The sequence below is a fragment of the Callithrix jacchus genome, chromosome 11 (assembly GCF_049354715.1).
Source record: "Callithrix jacchus isolate 240 chromosome 11, calJac240_pri, whole genome shotgun sequence".
NCBI lineage: Eukaryota > Metazoa > Chordata > Mammalia > Primates > Cebidae > Callithrix > Callithrix jacchus.
Window position 1 is genome coordinate 54241255 of NC_133512.1, and position 21015 is coordinate 54262269.

Below are 21015 nucleotides of genomic sequence, written 5' to 3' on the forward strand. Positions count from 1 at the left end.
TTCAAAGTTTCACGTCATGAGCCTAAAGTAAGGCGTGTCAGGACCGTCCCGAAGGTATCTGGGGAAATAGGTTTGTGGAGACAAAGCCCAGGGTCAGGCCAGGGCGGAGCCTCCGCGGCCCCGGGCGCAGGACTCGGCCTGAGCGGATGACTGGGCGGAGCGCGGGCGGCACCGCCAAGCCGGGAAGATGGCACCGCCCACGGAGCTGCCGGCCAGGCCCGAGCGAGGCGGCGCGCCCGGCTCCCGCGCAATGGGACGGCTGGTGGCTATGGGCTTGCTGGGGATCGCGCTGGCATTCCTGGGCGAGAGGCTGCTGGCACTCAGGTAGGTGGGACTCCCGCGCGCCCCTCCTCGCCGGTCCCAGGCTGGAGGTGGCCGCGTGGTGTGGGGAGGGCGGAGGCTGGGGGAGGGATTCCTGCGGGACCCGGCACTGCGGCCGGAGTGGAGAATTTTTGATTGCTGTCGGTCCCCTAGCTAGTTGAACCCCCGCTAGCCGCTTTTAGTGAAAAAACCAGCTAAGTTTGGAGTGAATCGCGACACTTCCTTGAAGTTTATAAGCCCTTGCTGCTAACAAAGTTATCTTCTGCTTAAGCTGACAGAAGAATGCTTTGCAATTACTCAAGGGCCAAACAAGGGGTTTAATCTGAAAACAAAACGACTACTCATGCATTAAAACTTTAATTATGAAGATTTATTTCAGGTCATTGGTGCTACTTCTCCTTGTTGCCCAAACTAGTCCAGTCTTTAATAAAGTTCCTCTCCACCCCTTTCTGCATAGTTTGAGAAACGCTTCAGCTGTAGATCAAAGACACTTGAAATACTCAGCTAATATTCTTAAGTTACTTCCTATGTATTCAACAGGAAATCCTGAAGCCAGAATACCGAACAGTGCAGGCAGTATTCCATCTTGCATTTTAGTTTTAATGAAAAATCTCTGGTAGGTAGACATCATAGTTTGTAAATTACCAATTCAAAATTTGTTTTTTGTTTTATTTTATTATATTTTTATTTTTATTTTTTTGAGACTGAGTTTCGCTCTTGTTACCCAGGCTGGAGTGCAATGGCGCGATCTTGGCTCACCGCAACCTCCGCCTCCTGGGTTCAGGCAATTCTCCTGCCTCAGCCTCCTGAGTAGCTGGGATTACAGGCACGCGCCACCATGCCCAGCTAATTTTTTGTATTTTTAGTAGAGACGGGGTTTCACCATGTTGACCAGGATGGTCTCGATCTCTCGACCTCGTGATCCACCCGCCTCGGCCTCCCAAAGTGCTGGGATTACAGGCGTGAGCCACCGCGCCCGGCCTTATTTTACTTTTTGTAGAGATGGGGTTTTGCTTTATTGACCAGATTGGTCCCTAACTTTTGAGCTCAAGCAATCCTCCGGCCTAGGCCTCCCACAGTTCTGGGATTGCAGGTGTAAGCTGTTATGTCCTGCCTCAACCAAAATTTTATAGACCTCATGCAAATGAGTTCCAGAAATACTGGGCACCGCTATGTGTGATGTGCTCTCTTAGGCTCCTGTAGCAGAGTACAACCCTTATGGAGTTTAATACAGGGGAGGAGAGAAATAAAATACAGTAAATGTATAAATTAGGATGTCATAAGGACAGGCACAAAAGAACCCCATAGCCTTAAAGAGGAAAGATTACAGCCCCTGAAGGTGGAGTTCCAGAGGGAGGAAGAGACATTTGACTTGACCTTGAAAGGTGGGTGCAACACATATGGGCATGAAGGGGACCATGCCAAATACATGCAGCAGGAGCAAAGGGGCTAAGGTGGGAAGCTGGAAGACTAGCAAATGGCCCAATTTGAAGGGAGCATAAAGTCAAGAGATGAGACTAGTAGGGTGGGGGGGAAGGATAGGTTGTGAGGCCATTAAATATAAGTTGAAAAATAGGGCCCTACTTTAATAGGCCCAATACTCCTTCAAAAGGGAAATATTGGTGGTGTTTGTTTTGCTTTTTAACAAGAGCTTAATATAACTAGTTGTGTTTTAAAGAGATAAGCCTGGAAGGGTAGATTGAAGTAGAGCAATGGTTCTCCCTACGTTAGAATCTCCTGGAGGGTATCTAGGTAGCAACATCAAAGATTCTAATTCAGCTGGTCTGGATCAGAATCTACAGCTCACACCTGTAATCGCAGTGCTATCAGAGGCCTAGGCTGGAGGATTGCTTGAACCCAGGAATTAGCAACAGGCCTGGGCAACATAGCAAAATCCCATCTCTACAAAAAGTATAATTAAATTAAAATCAAGTTGGTAATTTATAAACTATGATGTCTGCCTACCAGAGATTTTTCATTATAACTAAAATGTGATATGAAATAATGCCTGCACTGTTTGCCAAGCTGGCTTCAGGTTTCCCTGGTAAATAGATAAATAAGGAAGTGATGTAAGAACACTGGCTGACAGTAGCAGTGGTCTTTTTTATTTTTGAAAACTCTCTTGATAATTCTAATGAGCAGTCAGGGTTGAGAACTACTAGAATAGAAACTGGTTAAAGTATTGCAGTAGGTTAGCGGGGCTAACAGGGACCCAAACTCTGGAACACCAGGGATGAGGGAGAAGTCAAAGGTGCTACCAGAGTCTGTGTGACAGCCCCACTGTCGCATGGTTGTAGTTTCATCTACGGATAAAGCAATGCAAAGAGGAACAATGGTGGCTGAGGTGGGAGTTGGGGTTGAGGAAAGAATGCCTGTGGGTAGGAAATGGACATTTTGACCTTAATTTTCATGTTAGGTAATGCCCGGCCTGCTCTGCAGAACATTCATGAGATGGATGTCTTTGTATGATTGTCTGGCTCTCCATTTCAGTCAAGACCACAAATATTTGCAAGTTCATTATGTTGTTACTAATGTGTAAACCACCAGTTTTTCTGCAAGTTAGAAGTTTTCTCAATTAATGGTCAAATTTTTCTCCTTCTAACTAATCTTAAGGTTTTATATTAAAGTTATAGTTGCAAATCTAAAAAAAAAAGAAAAAGTTAATAAAACTTATTAACAGAATGCACCCGATAATTTATTTACAGGTTTTTGTATGTTTGGTTTTTGTTTTTGTTTTTTATTTTGAGACAAGGTCTTGCTCTGCCACCCAAGCCAGAGTACAGTAGTACAGTCAAAGCTCACTGCAACCTCAAACTCCTGGGTACAAGCAGTCCTCCCTTCTCAGTCTCCTGAGTAGCTGGGGCTACAGATGTGTGCTAATATTTTTATTTCTATAGAGACAGGGTCTCACTTTGTTGCCTAGGCTAATCTCGAACTCTTGGCCTCAAGTGATGCTCCTGCCTCAGCCTCCCAAAGTGGTAGGATTACACGCATCAGCCACCCACCACCCTTGGCTTCCTTTACAGTTTGATGCAACTTTTCTTTATACGATTGTGATACACTTTATTAGGCAGTGACTTTATAAAGTAGTAACTTTATGGGATATGTGAAGCCCCAAATGGCCTGATATGAGAATGTTGGAGTAGATGGTGAGGTTGCTGGATTTAGCAAAGAAAAATGTAGGCTACCCAATTAACTTTGAATTTCAGAGAGATAATTTTTTTTTTTTTTTTTTTTTTAGTATAAGCATGGAATACTTATACCATACTTTTAGCATAAGCATGGAATTTGGGACATAATTATACTAAAATATCATTGATTGTTTGTCTCAAAATTTAACTGGGTACCCTGTATTTTATCATATGGTTGAGCGACTTCTGTTTAGAGTTTGGTGACCCTTGGAATCTGTTTTAAAAAGAAGCATGTTCATCCAGGTGCTATGGCTCATGCCTGTAATCCCAGCATTTTGGAAGGCTGAGGTGGGCAGATAACTAGAGGTCAGGAGTTCGAGACCATTCTGGCCAACATGGTAAAACCCTGTCTCTAATAAAAACATAAAAATTAGCCAGGTGTGGTGGCACATGCCTGTAATACCATCTACTCCGGAGGCTGAGTCAGAAGAATCTCTTGAACCTGGAAGGCAGAGGTTGCAATGAGCCAAGATTGAGCCACTGTACTCCAGTCTGGACAACAGAGCAAGACTGTCAAAAAAAAAGAAGCAAAAAATCATGTTCCCACCTCCCTATAAGGAAAGACTCTTCAGAAGTTGAAGGGACAGAGGCTTTATGTTTCATTTTTGCTTTAATCTGGTGCCTACTGTTTGATTATTCAGTTTTTAGAGATGGTACTTTGGCAGTCAAGTTATTTCTCTCCCCAGGTTGCTCAGTTTTTAGTATAAAGCTATCCCAGAGGAATAAATGTCATCAAAGTTGTCTTTCTTCTTCTGTAATATAACTGGCATTCCACACCCACCTTTTCTACCCCTCCCTAATTGAGCAATAAAGGAGAAAATAACAGTATACAGATGTTGCCAGGCCAGGAACAAGTTGTTCGTTGTTTCAGGGTACACAGCCATGGATGAATCATGAGATCTGAGTGCATCAGAGGCCTAAGAGTGGGTAGGAATCCCTGAGTACCCATGTGAATGTTCTGCTTGCTACCTAGCACCTTTTATGACAATTCCCACAAGAAGCTCTGTGGTCTGTTTTTACTTCTGAAGGAGCAGATGACAATTCCCACAAGAAGCTATGTGGTCTGTTTTTACTTCTGAAGGAGCAGGCTTTTTTTTTTTTTTTCCTTAAACCATTTATTAGGTAACTCTTGTATGCTGGTCAGTGTGTCAAAAGTGCGAAAACTTTTTTTTTTAAATCTATCTTTTTAAAAATGTTTTTATTTATTTTTTTTGAGGCAGGGTCTTGCTCTGTCACCCTGGCTGGAGTACAGCAGCACAATCATAGCTCATTGTAACCTAGAACTCCTGGGCTCAAGGGATCCTCCTGCCTCAGCCTTCTAAGCAGTGAGGACTATAGGCATGTACCACCACACAGGGCTAATTAAAAAAACACATATTTTGTGTCTTGCTATGTTGCCCAGGCTGATCTGGAACTCTTGGTTGCAAGTGATCCTTCCTCCTCAACTTCCCAAAACACTGGAATTATGGATGTGAGCTAGTGAGCCCTGCCAACTTTCTTTATATTAAACCATAATGTACATTTACTGACATTTGGAAAGAAAGCTCTTTTACTTTTATGCCTTCATCCAGTCTTCATAGGTGTCTTCCCTTCTTTTTTTTTTTTTTTTTTTTTTTTTTGAGACAGAGTCTCGCCCTTGTTGTCCAGGCTGGAGTGCGCTGGAGTGCAGTGGTGTGATCTTGGCTCGCTACGACCTTTGCCTTCCAGGTTCAAGCGATTCTCCTACCTCAGCCTCCTGAGTAGCTGGGACTACAGGTGCCTGCCACCACACCTGGCAGGTGTATTTTTAGTAGAGACAGGATTTTGCCATGTCAGCCAGGCTGGTCTCAAACTCCTGATCTCAGATGATCTACCTGCCTTGGCTTCCCAAAGTGCTGGGATTAGAGGTGTGATCCCCTGCACCTGGCCTTCCCTTCTACATTATAACTAATGTATACTGACATTAGAGAGGTTAACTAGTTAGTTCAACAGATAATTATTAATAATTAGTGCTGAACCTGTTTACTCTGCCAGGTCTCCTGATTCCAAATACAGTTTGCCCCACCTCTCCTACAATCTTCTAGCTTCTCTGCCAGTGGAGCAAATTTTCTGTAGGGTTACATGCCTAAGCACAAATTCTTAGTTACTTAGTACAAGTATTACAAGAGCCTGAGGGGTGAATTCCAAAGAGTTTTTACAAGTCTATATATAAAAGATAAAGCCCTGGCTTGTATATAGCCTGCACATAGGAGATAAAGCCCCAGTAGTTGTGTATAAATTCAGAAGCAGAGAGGTATGACCCAAAATAACTCCTAATAGTAACACTGTGTTCCCAGTTTGCTCAGGGGTTTATTGGCACCATAGCATGGTGAACCCTTACTGCCACCTGCCATGAGGCCAGATAATAGCTAGCAGTCTCTGGTTTCATTCAACTTTGGATGGGTACTGCTGTTTCCTGAATGAAAGAAACAGATTGATTTCATGCTGATGACTGTTGATTAACAGTGCATGCTTTGTGGAGAGGTAGCTTAAATTCATTCATAGCTCTACTGTTTACCTGAAACCTTGGGGTAGTTATTTCACTTTTCTGTGCCCTGGTGTTCTAATCTGTAGGATGGGGTATGACCTGCTCCACAGTGGGACTATGAGAACACTTCAAACATTCCCAGGCACACAGCTCAATAAATGTCATCTATGAAGACAATGAAATTCAAGCAAAATTTCCTAAACCTTTGTGTCATACATCCCTTTGGCAATCTGGTGAAGCCTTCATTCCTTCCCAGCATCGTATTTTTAAATGGATAAAATAAAATATATAGGATTACAAGGGAAACCAATTATACTTAAATTCTGCTACCAAACTATTTTAGAATCTATGATATGATATGCTTTTTAAAATTAAAATCTTAAATGGATCTAGAGGTAGGTAAATGTCTAACAGCAGATATTTTGAAGTAGAGATGAGTGTAAATGGAACTTTGAGCTATCTACAACTGAAACGGGCTAGAAGAGTATCTATAATTTCTACTAGTGACAGAGTCACAAATTCTACTGATAGTACTGTGGTTCATTGCCTACACTCATCATCAAAGGAAATACTGAATTTGAGTTAGAGGTTTAAATAAAGATATATTTTTCCCCCAATCCAAATTAATGGATCCCTGAATTCTACCCATAGATTCCTTGGTCACTGGACTCCATAGGGGTCACTTAAGGAATGATTGTTACCCCAATGAGGGAAGCCAGTGGATACTGATTCCTGTATTATGCCTACCATAGGTTTGTGATGAAGAAATAATAAATGAAAACAAAGAAAAACAAAAGGAACCTAAAACAGAGAAGGCAAATAGCTTTCCTTTTGAGTGCCAATTTTAATAGACTCGTTGTGGTTGCTGAAACAGTGTGTTTGAAGCTGGCTCTGGGTTAAAGGGAGAGCGCTGTTATTGATTACCAGTGCCTGCATGACAGCAGAATGCCTATAGCCATGCATCTCTGACCTAGCACAGTCATAAGCATGTTATGGACATACAGTGTTAGGGAACAAATAGGTTCCCGCAAAAGTAAAAAAAAGTTCTTCCTCCCATATCATCACTTATATATGTTTATATCATTTATCTTGTACTTTTTTACATGAATACTTTTAGGTTTATTAATCTAATCCAAAAGGTTTTTGTCTTTCTCTATATTCAGATAAATATGTATATAAAATCATATATGTATATTCCCCAAACTTCTTAAATCTGATGCCAGTGAGGATTGCTTCCAGTTACAAGTAACATACATCAGATTAATGGTAGTTCATTCAAATAGGGATTTATTTTTCTCACATGACAAATACTTCTGTAGGTGACCCCATATAGAGCTTATTCATTGAGCCAGTGATCATACCAAGGAACTTGGTTCTTCATATATTTTCATTCGTTGGTCTCTTCCTATTGACTTTATAGCTTCATCTTTCTCAAGGATGCAGAATGGCTGCTGTAGTCTCCAGCACTGCGTGTGTTTTTAAATCATGAAGGGAGACTGAGTGATGCCAGCTAGCTCTCTTCTCCTGTCTCCCCTTTATATCAGGAACACAATATCCTTCCCCAAAACCTAGGTCATATGATTACACCTCATTACAGGCGAGTCTGGGAAAGCAAATGTTTGCATTGCCCACCTCTACAATGGAAGCAGCAAGGGAGAAATGAAGGGGTGGGTGGGCATGGCTTGAGTTTTGTCAGCCTCTAGGGTCTGCCACCCGGACGACAGAAGTCCACTGACAAGCAGGGAACTGATTGTTCTGCCAGGGGAAAAGTCTGGCAGTTTTCTACTGAAGAAATTTGGAAGACTTGATGGGCCAGGAACAATAGTGGCAAAAATCCCCATTTTCTTTTATCAGAAAGGAAAGCCAAGAAAAAGTTAGTTAAGTAGAAGTTATGCATAGCCCTTATGTAACTCTTCAGTGTTAATAGCAGGTAGGCTGCATATCAAAACATGGTATTATACAAGAAAACTAGTTGATAAAGACTGCCTTATTTAGCATCAGTTACTTATGCAAACCTAAGTTGACTCTGAAACAGGAACCACATATTAAACTTTTCAAACACATCAGAATGTGTTACTTTGAACAGATTTTATTTAATGCAAAGAGATTATCTTTGAAAAAAATAGATGGTAAAACATCGTTATGCCTATTTTTGTATAATCAAATAGGCATAGTAGTAAGTTGTATAAAATTGACATCCAAATCAATGCATGATACTAAAACTTGGTGTACAAACAGCAGCTATAACCCATTGCTTTGTATCTACATCTATTTCTGGAGTCATATAATGTTAGTAGACTCTTGGAGGTGTTTTAGGCTCATCCTTATTTTATCCATAAAGAAGACTGACACCTATAACAGACCTGCCAAGAGTCATGGCAGTTTCACTTCTAAGGCAGGAACACAGATCCCTTCACTCCTTTCTGAGAAAAGTACAGAGTAGTTTAGAGCAAAAGCCTCCCTGCTTCCAGCACTTCTGGCTAAGTTGAGCCTTGGGAAACTTATTTTGTCTGTTTCAGTTCTTTGTTCTTTAAAATTGGAATAATGCTACCTGATTTATAGGGTTGTTTGAAGAATTAAATGAATTCATTGGGGTAAATCACTTGGAACACTGGTAAATTATACCTGTTTTTATTGTGTATTTCCTTTGACCACCTACGATTATCATTAGTGTCATCCTCATCATCACAATTACATAAACCTTTTTTCCTCTCTTTCTCTTTGTTTTATAATTTCAATTTTATTTTAGATTCAAGGGGTCCATGTACAATTTTGTTACATGAGTATATTGTGTAATGCTGAGGTTTGGGGAACAATTGATGCCATCTAGTGAGCAGAGTACCCTATAGTTTTTTAGCCCTTGTCCACTCCCCTCCCTCCCTTCCCCTTCTAGTAGTCTCCAGTGTCTACTTTGTCATCTTTTGTTTTATTTTTTGAGATGGAGTTTTATTCTTATTGTCCAGGCTGGAGTGCAATGGCACAGTCTTGGCTCACTGCTACCTCTGCCTCCAGGGTTCAAGTGATTCTCCTGCCTCAGCCTCCTGAGTAGCTGGGATTACAGGCATGTGCCACCATCCTGGCTAATTTTTTGTATTTTTAGTAGAGACAGGGTTTCACCATGTTGGTCAGTTTGGTTTCGAACTCCCAACTTCAGGTAATCTGCCCACTTCGGCCTCCCAAAGTGCTGAGATTACAGGTGTGAGCCACCGTGCCCAGCCTACTGTTACCATCTTTATGTCCATGTGCACTATTGTTTAGCTCCCACTTAAAGTGAGGACATATAGTATTTGGTTTTCTAGTTTTTTTCCTCTCCTAAGTCACTTCTGTGACACACAGGAGTGAGATTTATTGTATTTTTTTTTTTATTTCTTTGTCTCACTTTTTATTTTATTTATTTCTTTTTTTTTAAAATTTTTTATTTTTTATTGCATTTTAGGTTTTGGGGTACATGTGCAGAACATGCAAGATAGTTGCATAGGTACACATATGGCAGTGTGTTTTGCTGCCTTCCGTCCCTTCACCCACATTTGGCATTTCTCCCCATGCTATCCCTCCAGCTCTCCCCCCCCGTTGTCCCTCCCCTATTCCCCCCAATAGATCCCAGTGTGTAGTACTCCCTTCCCTGTGTCCATGTGTTCTCATTGTATTTTTTAATGCTTTATTTAAAAAACTTGTATTTAATACATTTAATGAATATTTATTATATTTAAATATTGATTTATTTACACTTTTTGCCTTATTGCTATATTGTTTCAAGAAATTTAATATTACTTGAATTATATGATTTCAAACACATACTGATTAACCCTTTAATTAGAAACTTTATGTATGACATAATTAGAAACTTTATGTATGACATGAATTGCCAAAATATGTAGTTGTTACAACCTATGAGTAGATCTGGGTTATCTAGGCCTAAACTTTCTTCTGTTTTGCTGAGAAACTGGTAGCCTGCCCCATACTCTAGAAGCCTTCCCTGGTGTCTAGACCTCAAAAGCCATCAGCTGTGTGCACAGGAGAAGGACACATGGCAAATAGCTATTTTGTCTCTTAAATATATGGTATGTGGGAACCACTGAAAAATGTAAAGTTTCTACAAGGTGCTGTTTTTATTATTTATGGCTCTAGAGAACAGAGGTGAAAAAATGTGAGAGGAGATGGGAAAGCCAATAGTATGTGGCCTTCAAAACAATGGATCCCACAGGTATTGCCCCAAACTGCTTCCTGGCCCTCTCGTGGGGAGAGGGAGGGGAAGACATCCTATTAGAGTTCAACATTCTCTCATTATTTCCTCCTTTTAATTTTCTGGATACACGACAGCAAATAGTTTTGCTAAAGTAGTTACAAAACTGGTTGGTGCAGTCCAACCTTCCCACTCCAATAAATACTGTCATGGATAGCTACACTAAAATCTCAGAATTCACTGCTTTATCACTCATCTGTGTAACCAAAAACCATTTGTACCCCCAAAAGCTATTTAAATAAGATAAACAAATAAATTCTTACTTTAAAAAATACTGTCATGGAGATGCTGCCTTCTTTTCCTTTTTATTAGTAACTGTTTGTGGGATGTCTTTGGTGTGACAGGTCTTGAGCAATATCATTTTCTCTTGGCTTCTTTACAGTCTCTGTGTGAGGCTTATGGTCATTTTTCATTATTTGACTCTTCAGAAGGAAGACAGGGCTTTTGGTTCTACATCTGGAACTCTCTTCCCACAACACCAGAACTATGAGAAATGTGACCTGGTTCTATGTTTACATTTGCATAGGAACTTGCATTATAAGCTTTATTTGTTGAGTTATTGGCTTTTTTTTTTAATAACCCACCTCAGTATATGGGTTTACAATACTTTGCAATAGACATTTTTGTTTTAACTTCATTTCTGCTGCAGATTTATGTTCCTATCCTTGTTTTTCTGTTTTCTCTTTTGTCTGCTTTAGATTTATGCTATGTTTTATGTATTGCTTTAAGCCTCTTTAAACCCTTTCTGAAACAAAGCAGGGAATACATAAACAAATAGATTTTTTTTTTTTTTTTTTTGGTAACAGAAATCGACTTAAAGCCTCCGGAGAAGTAGAATCTGTAGACCTTCCAGACTGCCACCTGATTAAAGGAATTGGTATGTATGTGAAAATGCTTGTTGGACACGTTGCATTTTTTTGGCCACCAACATTAAAACACTTATTAATGGTATTTTAGCATGCAATTACCGTTTTTCAGTGGATAAATCACATTAGATTAACAATCTCTTTTGATCTCATGCACCGTGTATTTATTTTTTCTTACCCTCACTGTAAATTATTCTTTTTCTGTGTGTAATTCTCTGTTTAGTGTTTGATTTCTTGCTTGTTTTGTGACTTCTCTGAACTTCTTTGACTTCTATGTCAAGTCCGTATTATTTGTCAGGTATGGCCACTACAGTCTGTGTTCTGTGAGCCTCGTGGTCAGCTCGTGAAGGGAGCTCCATGTAGGTAGTGATGGCGTTTACCCTGCTCACTACTCTATAACCAGGATCTGATCTTATGGCTAATACATAACTGACTGATACGGTTTAGTTGTGTCCCCATCTAAACCTCATCTTGAATTGTAGTTCCCATAATCCCCACGTGTCATGGGATGGACCCAGTGAGAGGTCATTGAATCATGGGGGTGGTTACCCTGTGATGCTGTTCTCATGATAGTGAGTGAGTTCTCATGAGATCTGATGGTTTTATAAGGGGCTTTTCCCCGTTTTGCTCAGCGCTTCTCCTTGTTGCCACCATGTGAAGAAGGATGTGTTTTCTTCCCCTTCCAGCAAGATTGTAAGTTTCCCGAGGCCTCCCCAGCCCATGAAACTGTGAGTCAAGTAAACCTCATTCCTTTATAAATTACCCAGTCTCAGATATGTCTTTATTAGCAGCATGAGAAAAGACTAATGTACTGACAGTTCACAATACTTATTGAAAAAACTTGTTTTTAATGTGTCTTCTAAGCTATGATTGCAGAGGGGGGTTTCCCTCTCCCCTTGGCTTTATGTAGGATGTACTGTGGAGCCTGAGTCTTTGAGGAGGGGTTCCTAAGAGCAAGCCCCAGTTTTGCTATAGATAGGGAGGGATCTGTCCAGATTCTTCTCCAACACTGAGGATCTCTCAGGCATGTTTGCAGTTTTTCTCTGAGGTAAAGTCCATGCCTTGCTGTCTTTTACACTTTGTCACCTACTATTAAGTACATGTCCCTAGTACATACTAGACTTGTAGTAACTATTGTTAAATTATAAATGAACAATAAATATTGGCTTCCCTTTTTAAAAATTTTTAATTCTTTTTTTTTTTTTTTGAGAGGTGACCTCATTCTGTCACCCAGGCTGGAATACAGGAGTGCAGTGTTGGCTCACTGCAGCCCTGACCTCCTGGGTTCAAGCGATCCTCCTGCTTCATCCTTCCAGGTAGCTGAGACTACAGGCACATGCCACCACTCATGGCTAGTTTTTTATTTTTGTAGAGACAGGATCTTGTTATGTTGTCCAGGCTGGTCTTGAACTCCTGGTCTCAAGCAATTCTCCCAACTTGGCCTCTCAAAGTGCTGGGATTACAGGCATGAGGCACTACACCCAGCCAATATTGGCTTTCCTTAGATATGGTTCATGGTATGATCAGAAACAAAAAGAATTAAAAGTCAAAACACCTATTTTCTTGTGGTACATATACACCATGGAATACTATGCAGCCATGAAAAACGAAGAGTTTGTGTCCTTTGTAGGGACTTGGATGAATCTGGAAACCATCATTCTCAGCAAACTGACACAAGAACAGAAAACCAAACACTGCATGTTTTCACTCATAGGAGGGTGTTGAACAATGAGAACACACGGACTCAGGGAGAGGAGCATCACATGCTGGGAGCAGTTGAGGGGGTAGGGGAGGGGCAGTGAGGGGTGGGGAGGGATAACATGGGGAGAAATGCCGGATATAGTATACACCTAAAGTAAAATTAAAAGCAAACAAACAAAAAAAAACCCACCTATTTTCTAGTTCTATTCTGCCACAAACTTGCAATGTGACCTCAGGCAAAGTTGGCTTTTGTATTTGTCACCTGTAATGATGAGTTTGTGATTAGACTGAAGGTTTTTAGATTTTAAAAAACCTGGATCCATTTATTTATAATCTTATTCTGAGAGCCACACTGTGGAAATAACTAGACTGTCATTGGGTCCCTTCTAGTCCTTGATAACAACATCCTTCTCTAGAGGTAGAAGAGACAATTTAATATTTTGTTTTATTCTTTAGAAATTAAAACTTAGGTTAAGGCCGGGCGTGGTGGCTCACGCCTGTAATCCCAGCACTTTGGGAGGCCGAGGCCAGGTAGATCACGAGATCAAGAGATCGAGACCATCCTGGTCAACATGGTGAAACCCCGTCTCTACTAAAAATACAAAAAAATTAGCTGGGCATGGTGGCGCACGCCTGTAATCCCAGCTACTTGGGAGGCTGAGGCTGGAGAATTGCCTGAACCCAGGAGGTGGAGGTTGCGGTGAGCCGAGATCGCGCCATTGCACTCCAGCCTGGGTAACAAGAGCGAAACTCCGTCTCAAAAAAAAAAAAAAACAACTTAGGTTACATGGAAATGTTCTATTCCTCTCCGAATAGGTAATATTGTTAAACAAGTTTTGAGTGTCCTTCCATCTTTTCCTGTCTTTTTATGGACACTACTATACATAATTTTTAAAAACATAAATTGGGTCAAATTAAGCATAATATTCCAAAACTAGTTTTTTGTACTTGATACTAGGTTTTGGAGACTTATGTTTGTACACAGAGTTATCTTTTAACAACTGTGCAGTATTTTTTCTGCAAAGTTCATATGAATAGTGTATGTGCAAACAATATAGAAAGACATAAGATGGAAAGTAAATAAAATTAAAATTAAAATCTCTCAGCAGACTCTTCAGCACCCTCAATAGAAATAACCCCAAAGATAAAGTTTCTTTTTTATCTTTCCTGATAGTTTCAGTGCACATGCAAACAAATACATTGACTCTTTTTTTCACAAATAGACTTTTAGTGTAAATATTTCACAACCTGCTTCATTCCTAAAACAGTGTGAGCAGCTTTCCATATCAGCATATATGGTTACTTTGTTGTTTTTAATATTTTCACATTCCATGATTTATTTAACCAGTCCCCTTTTAATGTACCTTTTGGTTGTTACAGTGTTTTGCAACTATGAACAAATCAGGGAGCATCATTGCTGCTGCATTTGTGTATCTGTAGAATACATCCTTAACAGTGGGATTGTTTCTTTAGGATATGTGTTTAAAGTTTTGACAGCCATTGCTAAATTGCTCTGAAGTTGACAACAGTAATAAAATCAGTACCTCATAGTTGTAACCACATTTACTCCACGCAGGGTTCTCAGCACTCTTTTAGCAAAAATAAACCATTAGTTGACAGTGCAACCTTCAGAGTTTCTCTACAAATCCCTTGCTTTCTTCTCTTTTTTTCTTTTTTTGATCAGCTTTCCCAGGTTGATCTGTTTTTCATTCCTTAGGCTTCTATTTCCTATGTGTTTTTTCTCCTTTTTTTCATTGATACTTTTATATTTCCCCAGTTCTACCTCCCTTCTGCTAGACTGTCCTGGAATTTCCCTTCTTTCTTTCAATTGCCCAAACACTTAGTGGGAGGAGGGAAACTCACATCAAATAGCAGATTGACTACATCTGTGCTGGATCATGCAGCCATTTCAAGAGCCCCAAGTAACTCAGCAGCTTCATCTTGCCTCCGGCTGTGATCAAGAAGAGCCCTCTCAGAACTGGTCACTCAGGGAAAGCCAGATGGCATCTGTAAAAGATGTTGGAAAAGTATGGAAGGTTGGGCCAGTGATCTCTTAGGTTACTTTTGCTGCTGAGTTAATAATTGTCATATTATTAAACAGTCCTTGGCCCTGGGAAGCCTACCTTCTGTGAATTCAAGTCTCAGAGTAGACAATAGGGCACAACCAGCCATGTAACGGGACAGACTGCCAAGTATATTCCTGTTACAGCTCAGTGGGATGGAGCACTCCTCAGAGAAAAACAAGCCCAGCAATATTTGTATTCTGAAGAGGCATCTGTCTATGTTTGTGACCTTTATGTTGTGATGTGTGTGAGCTGCTGTCTGGAATTGGAAAGAATGAGGAAATATGTTACCTATGGCCCCTCTTGTGAAGTGTTTAATGCCTCTGAGGCACTTCAGAAGGCAACAGAGCGGAGAGGATGAGTGATTAGAAGCATATTTGGGATACCTTTTTAGATCTAATTAGAATTGTGCTTTTTTTTTTTCTTTTTGCTTTTGCCCTATGATTAGCACACACCATATGAAGATTTGTTGAATGCTGTGTTAGTAATGTATAATGGTTAATAATAACTTGTGGTTATATGTCTTTAATAACAGTTGCTTATTCACAGGTCTTTGATGATAAGGAATAACAATGTGCTGGACACACATTTCTATACAGACAACAGCAACTTCTTATGGCAGAGGGGGCTGTTTCTTATTTTCTGTTGTATAAACAGTAGTAGTTGTGTACCTGAGGCCAACTAATCCCCCTAAGAGGCGAGCCCCCGTGCCCCTTGCCCTCTATTTCTATCAGCACACACATACACATGCACACACTACAGTGCTTCAGTCACTATCACCGGCAATGAACTATGCAACTTTTGGGTGCTTTATATCATAGTATATTGTGTCTTTCTGTTTTAATGATAGTTTGTGACTACACATCATACAGTATGTGTGCCTTCTGTGGGGCAGAAAGTAAGTTCACTATTTAATCCTTTCTAAAAATTCCTTCCCAGTCTATCTTACAGACAGAAACTAAGCTTTTATGCACCACAAATTTGGCATATTAACATCTGCATATTAAAAATTAAAATGTGAAGAGCTAGTTAACTTTGAGGCTTAAAAGTTAAAAAAAAATCTTATTTTCTAAATGTCTGGCCTTCAGAGTTCTGGACTAAAACAGAAATTTGAATGGACTGTCTTTCTCGAGGTAACTAACAACTTTATGCACCTGGCAGTCAAGACCTTTACAATAACTGCTGCTTAGGAGATTGGGGGAAAAAAGCATTAAAGTTTGTAGCCCTTACCATCAAGTACTCTACAGTCTACTGATGGGAGAAAAGGAAAATAAAACAAAAAACTACTGTGAGATACAGATACATCTTTTCTTTTTCTAACAGATAAGGACCTGAGGCTCAAGGAGGTTAAGCAACTTTTGCAAATTCTCTTTCCAATGTAGTATCTTTCCCCAGGGCGATTAATATATATACTTGATGAGTGAACCAGAAAAGTAGAAAATAATATAATAATATTATTACATATTGGATACTCTATTGGGTATAATAAAGGATGACTCACTGTTATAAAGTTACAATAGCTTAGAAAAGAGAGAAGTTTATTTTTATTTTCTCTTACCAGTCTTAAGGTAAGCGCATGACCTAGGGCAGTTAGATGACTGTGTTCCATGTGGTCATTCGGGGCAAAGGCTGATGAAGCAACACAGCTGTCTTCATCTAGGACTAGAACTCTGGTTGTTGCCATTATCCTAGCAGGATGGGGTAAAAAGAAAATTTACATAGTTTTTTTTTCTACCCAGTAGTTGCATACATATTATATTCTCACATCCTATTGACCCAAACTCAGGCATAGGACCACATCTATCAGCCACAAAGGGTGGGAAATGTTATCTATAACTATGTTACCACATGCCTGTTGCTAAAAAGGAAAAAGGGGAATATGGATGCTGGCGAACACTTGGCCATCTCTGACACAGATAACTGCTTAAGTAATAAGCAATCAAAATTAGATGTGCTAAGCTAGGAGACTTTCTAAAGAAAGGGTTTGGCATGCTGTGTGTGCCATTCATGGTTTTTTGCTGATGCTGTTCCTTGTGCCTGGAAATTCTCCCCCTAGTTCCCCTGAGCAGTGGATGCAGTGGATACCTTCCCCAGGTTCCCCCAACTTCCCTGAGTGTTGCCTACCAAAAGCTTTCATTGTATCCAGGGAGCTAAGTCCTGCACACAGGCAATAACGGACTGACATGGGGTAGATTAAAAGAAATAAGAGACACATCAATCAATTGAAATGTGTGGGACCTTATCTGGACTCTGAATTAAACAAACTATAAACTTTTTAAAGCTACACCTTTTAAAAATAATTGGCCATTTGAACACTAACTAGATATTTGATGATATTGAGGGATTATTGTGAATTTTTTAGGTGTCATAATGATATTGTGGTTTGTATAAATATGTTTAGAGATAATATGATACCTGGGATTTGCTTTAAAATAACACAGGATGAGGATAAGTGGTAGGACTGCAGGGGAAACAAGACTGGCCATGAACTGATAACTGTTGAGGGTGAATACTGGGTATATAAAGGTTCACCACACCACTCTCCCGATTTGTGTCTATTTCCCATAATAAAAACTTGAAAGAGAGAGAACCCATGAATGGGAGAGAGAGAGTCAAGCATACAATAAGAATGACAAACAGCCCCAAATCAGTCCACAGTATTAAGTTTTCACATATTTACATAAATATCTGGAATGTAATATTGAAATTAATGTATATCGCTAGGATAAAAAAGTGAGGATTTATTAAATTTGTTTTGAAATAAAATAAGTTGAAATACAAAAAAGAAAGCGTTTTGAAAGAGGTTTTAAAGAAAAGTACAGGATATTCATTGGTAAGGATGTTGGTGAGAGGCGTGGAAGCAAAACTTTAGAGGAAAAAGACAACCTATGGGATTGACGATGATTGAATTTACAAGTGAAGTGGCTTTACAGAGGAATCAGGATGTTTCTGAGAGAGGAAATTCATTAAATTCTAGCTTGAATATTTTCTGTTTGCTTTTAAGTCAAACCAAAAGCTTTGAATCCCAGCTTCCCAGTTTGTGACCGTGAGCAATTGCTTAACTTTTTCAAAGCCTCCATATTCTCACTCTAAAATAAAAGATAATCCTACTGCCTCTTAGCATTATGAAATCATATGAGGTAATGTATGTAGGGCATTTACAAGAAGCCTGGTACTTGGTGTACCTAAGTATGTTAGTGATTATTATTAAATTAGAGGAACAAAACTTTCTCTAGCATTGACTGCTCTTGAAGTAATCACACCAAAGAGGTGATATGAGAGGATAAAACCCTCCTGCAGTAGTGGCTATAGAAATGATGACGGGGAACTAGATCTGGAAAATATTCCAAAGAAAGCCACAGATAGACACATTTTTTTTCCTATTGGAATTAGGCAATGAAGTTAAACAGAAGTTACACTATGGTTGAAATAAATGTATTTTTAAAAGATTTTTCTTTCTTTAATTATTAAAAAACACAATTTTTGTAGAAATTTTTAAACAATGTATAAAGAAAATAAAAATCATTCATAATCTACTCAAATAAGCATTGTTAATTTTTTTCCATGTATTTTTTCTTTTTCCATGTGTGTAAGCATTATATATATGAAAATTAAATTTTCTAAAATAATTTTCAGGAAAAATAAATTTTAATTAATTGAGCTTCTATTAAATAGGCCTGAAAAGCAAAACCTGGACTAGAATTCTCTCTCTCTCTCTCTCTCCCCGCTCTGTATCTATATATATATGTATATGTGTATATGTGCTGTGTATACATGATTCTTAACTTATTACCAGCAGAGAACCACCATGAAACAAAAGTCTAGCAGTTCTTAACCTTTTTGGGGGAATCACAGTCTTTTTTGAATCTGATGAAAATCAAGGACGCTTTTCCCAGAAATGTTCTCATCTGTGCATACATAAGACATTTTGCATTTCAGAGGGTTCACAGATATTTTGAAGCCCAAAAGGTTCCACAGACCCCAGATTGAGAACCCTTCCACTATGCCACACTTAAGCTTATTTCTATGTATCTCTTTCTGAGGAGCAGGCTGATGGGTCATCTTTACAGTGTTCTTGGCATTTTTATTTTGTTTTGCTTTTCTGCACTATGATGGAGCAAGCAACACTGGAGGCAACTGGCTAAATGCAAACTCATGAATCAAGACCAAAATGGCTAAATAGATAGATGCATGCTGTTTGGTTTTGACAACCTAGAAATAATCTTGAAGAAATCCTATGGAGAAGTCTTAAAGAGGAAGATTGGATTTTGTAGACTCAAAGAATGTGTCATGGTTTGGCTTAATCTAAGCCATTTTTATTCTTCTTTTCTTGTGTTTGGGTCTATTATCTGTCTGTAGAATTTATACATTGAGACTGATGGCAAAGTCTTATGTCTAATTATTTGCTGTGCTATGTGGAGAGTACTGCAGAAAAATCAATAAACAATCAATAGTAATTGTAGCCTGCCTCAGAGACAGAAGTTAGAAGCTTCAACTGGCTTAGGTGCCTGGTATTTTTCATTAATTTTCTTTTGCTAGTTTTTTTTCTGTAATATAAAGCCTAAATTTAAAGATTAAATGGAAAAGCTTTCTTTGCTTATGAAAACAGGTAGACACTGTTTTTAAAAGAGGGAATACATAATCCCAGGTGTTTTACCTCTGTTAATGAGAAAGATGTCTGTTTGCTTCAGATTGAATGAGCAAAGAAGAGGACAAGGTTATTTGCATGGTTAAATGCCTATGAGTCCTTCCTTCAGGAAGTAATATTCCCCTGATGTCAATTACTTTTACACGGACATCTGGATGTTTATCGTAAGAGTGTACAGATGTCAACTTTTCCTGTATTATAGCTGGAAATGTGGTGATAAGTTGACTTTGATTTGAGTAAACATAAAATATCTAACATTTAAAGTCAGAAGTTCACTTCAGGAAGTGGTTTAAACTGACATTTATTAAAAAGAATGGTGCCTTGGAAAAAAACATCAGAACCATCTCTAAAGATACATACACTCTGATAAAGTAAACAAAGTCCCAGTTATGCTTTATGTAACAAATAACAGAACTTGAACATGACATTTATCTGTTCCTTAAACTTACAGAAGCTGGCTCTGAAGATATTGACATACTTCCCAATGGTCTGGCTTTCTTTAGTGTGGTGAGTGTCTTCTTCCTTATACAAATTCAGTAGAGGAGATACAAGGGTATTTGATGAGGCCTGCAGAACAGTAAGTTGCTTTTAAAGTTCATTTTCCAAAATGCATTCTAAAGAAAAGAGGGGTCAAACAGGATCTTGGAAAACTTCCTCCAGCTTTTCTAAATACAGAGATGAAGACTCTTTGCCCATTGAGATAGTGCTCTTTATTTCCCCACTGCACTGCACTAAAATATTCTAATGCAACCTGTGGTGTTTTTTTTTTTCTTTCATTATTTATTTATTCTTTGAAATGGAGTCTTGTTCTGGTCACCCAGGCTGGAGTGCAGTGGTGCCATCTCAGCTCACCGCAACCTCTGCCTCCTGGGTTCAAATGATTCTCCCATCTCAGCCTCCTGAGTAGCTGGGATTACAGATACCTGCCACCATGCCCAGCTAACTTCTGTATTTTTTAGTAGAGATGGGGTTTCACCATTTTGGCCAGGCTGATCTTGAACTTCTGACCTCAGGTGATCCGCCCACCTGAGCATCCTAAAGTGCTGAGATTACAGGAGTGAGCCACAATGCCCAGCCGCAATCTGTGTTTTAAATATGCATTATTAAAAGGGATATATGAGATCTTCCTGTGGATACTCAATACTAACATGCTATTTTAAATACAGCATCTACCCATCTGTCTATTACATATTCAACTTTAAGCAAATATTCTTGCCATTATTATTTATTTTCAAATATTATACCAACCTTGCCCTATTGCTTTCTTTCTTTTTTCCCCTGAATAGCCAATCATAAGTGGAAAGTCATTGACTGAGTTTATTTACACCCTTCACTTTGCCTTGATTCTTGTGAGCTGAAAAATAGTATCCTTTCTGGGCATACCATAGAAAGACTTTAAAAACAGTTGGCTTGTGAATATTGTTGAAAATGGCTTGCAACAATATCCATTCTAATTGGAAATCCAGATAAGAGGTC

General features: G+C 39.3%; 1 protein-coding gene across 1 annotated transcript in view; it reads left to right on the top strand.

Moving 5' to 3' along the window:
- The first annotated feature begins 201 nt into the window (after positions 1-201).
- Positions 202-21015, top strand: part of PON2 (paraoxonase 2) — a 31513-nt gene continuing 10699 nt past the window's right edge. The window contains exons 1-3 of the mRNA XM_002751585.6: positions 202-324; positions 11068-11138; positions 19991-20046. Coding sequence (XP_002751631.4) covers positions 251-324; positions 11068-11138; positions 19991-20046 — 201 coding nt within the window. The 5' untranslated portion in view covers positions 202-250. The remainder of the gene's footprint in view (positions 325-11067; positions 11139-19990; positions 20047-21015) is intronic.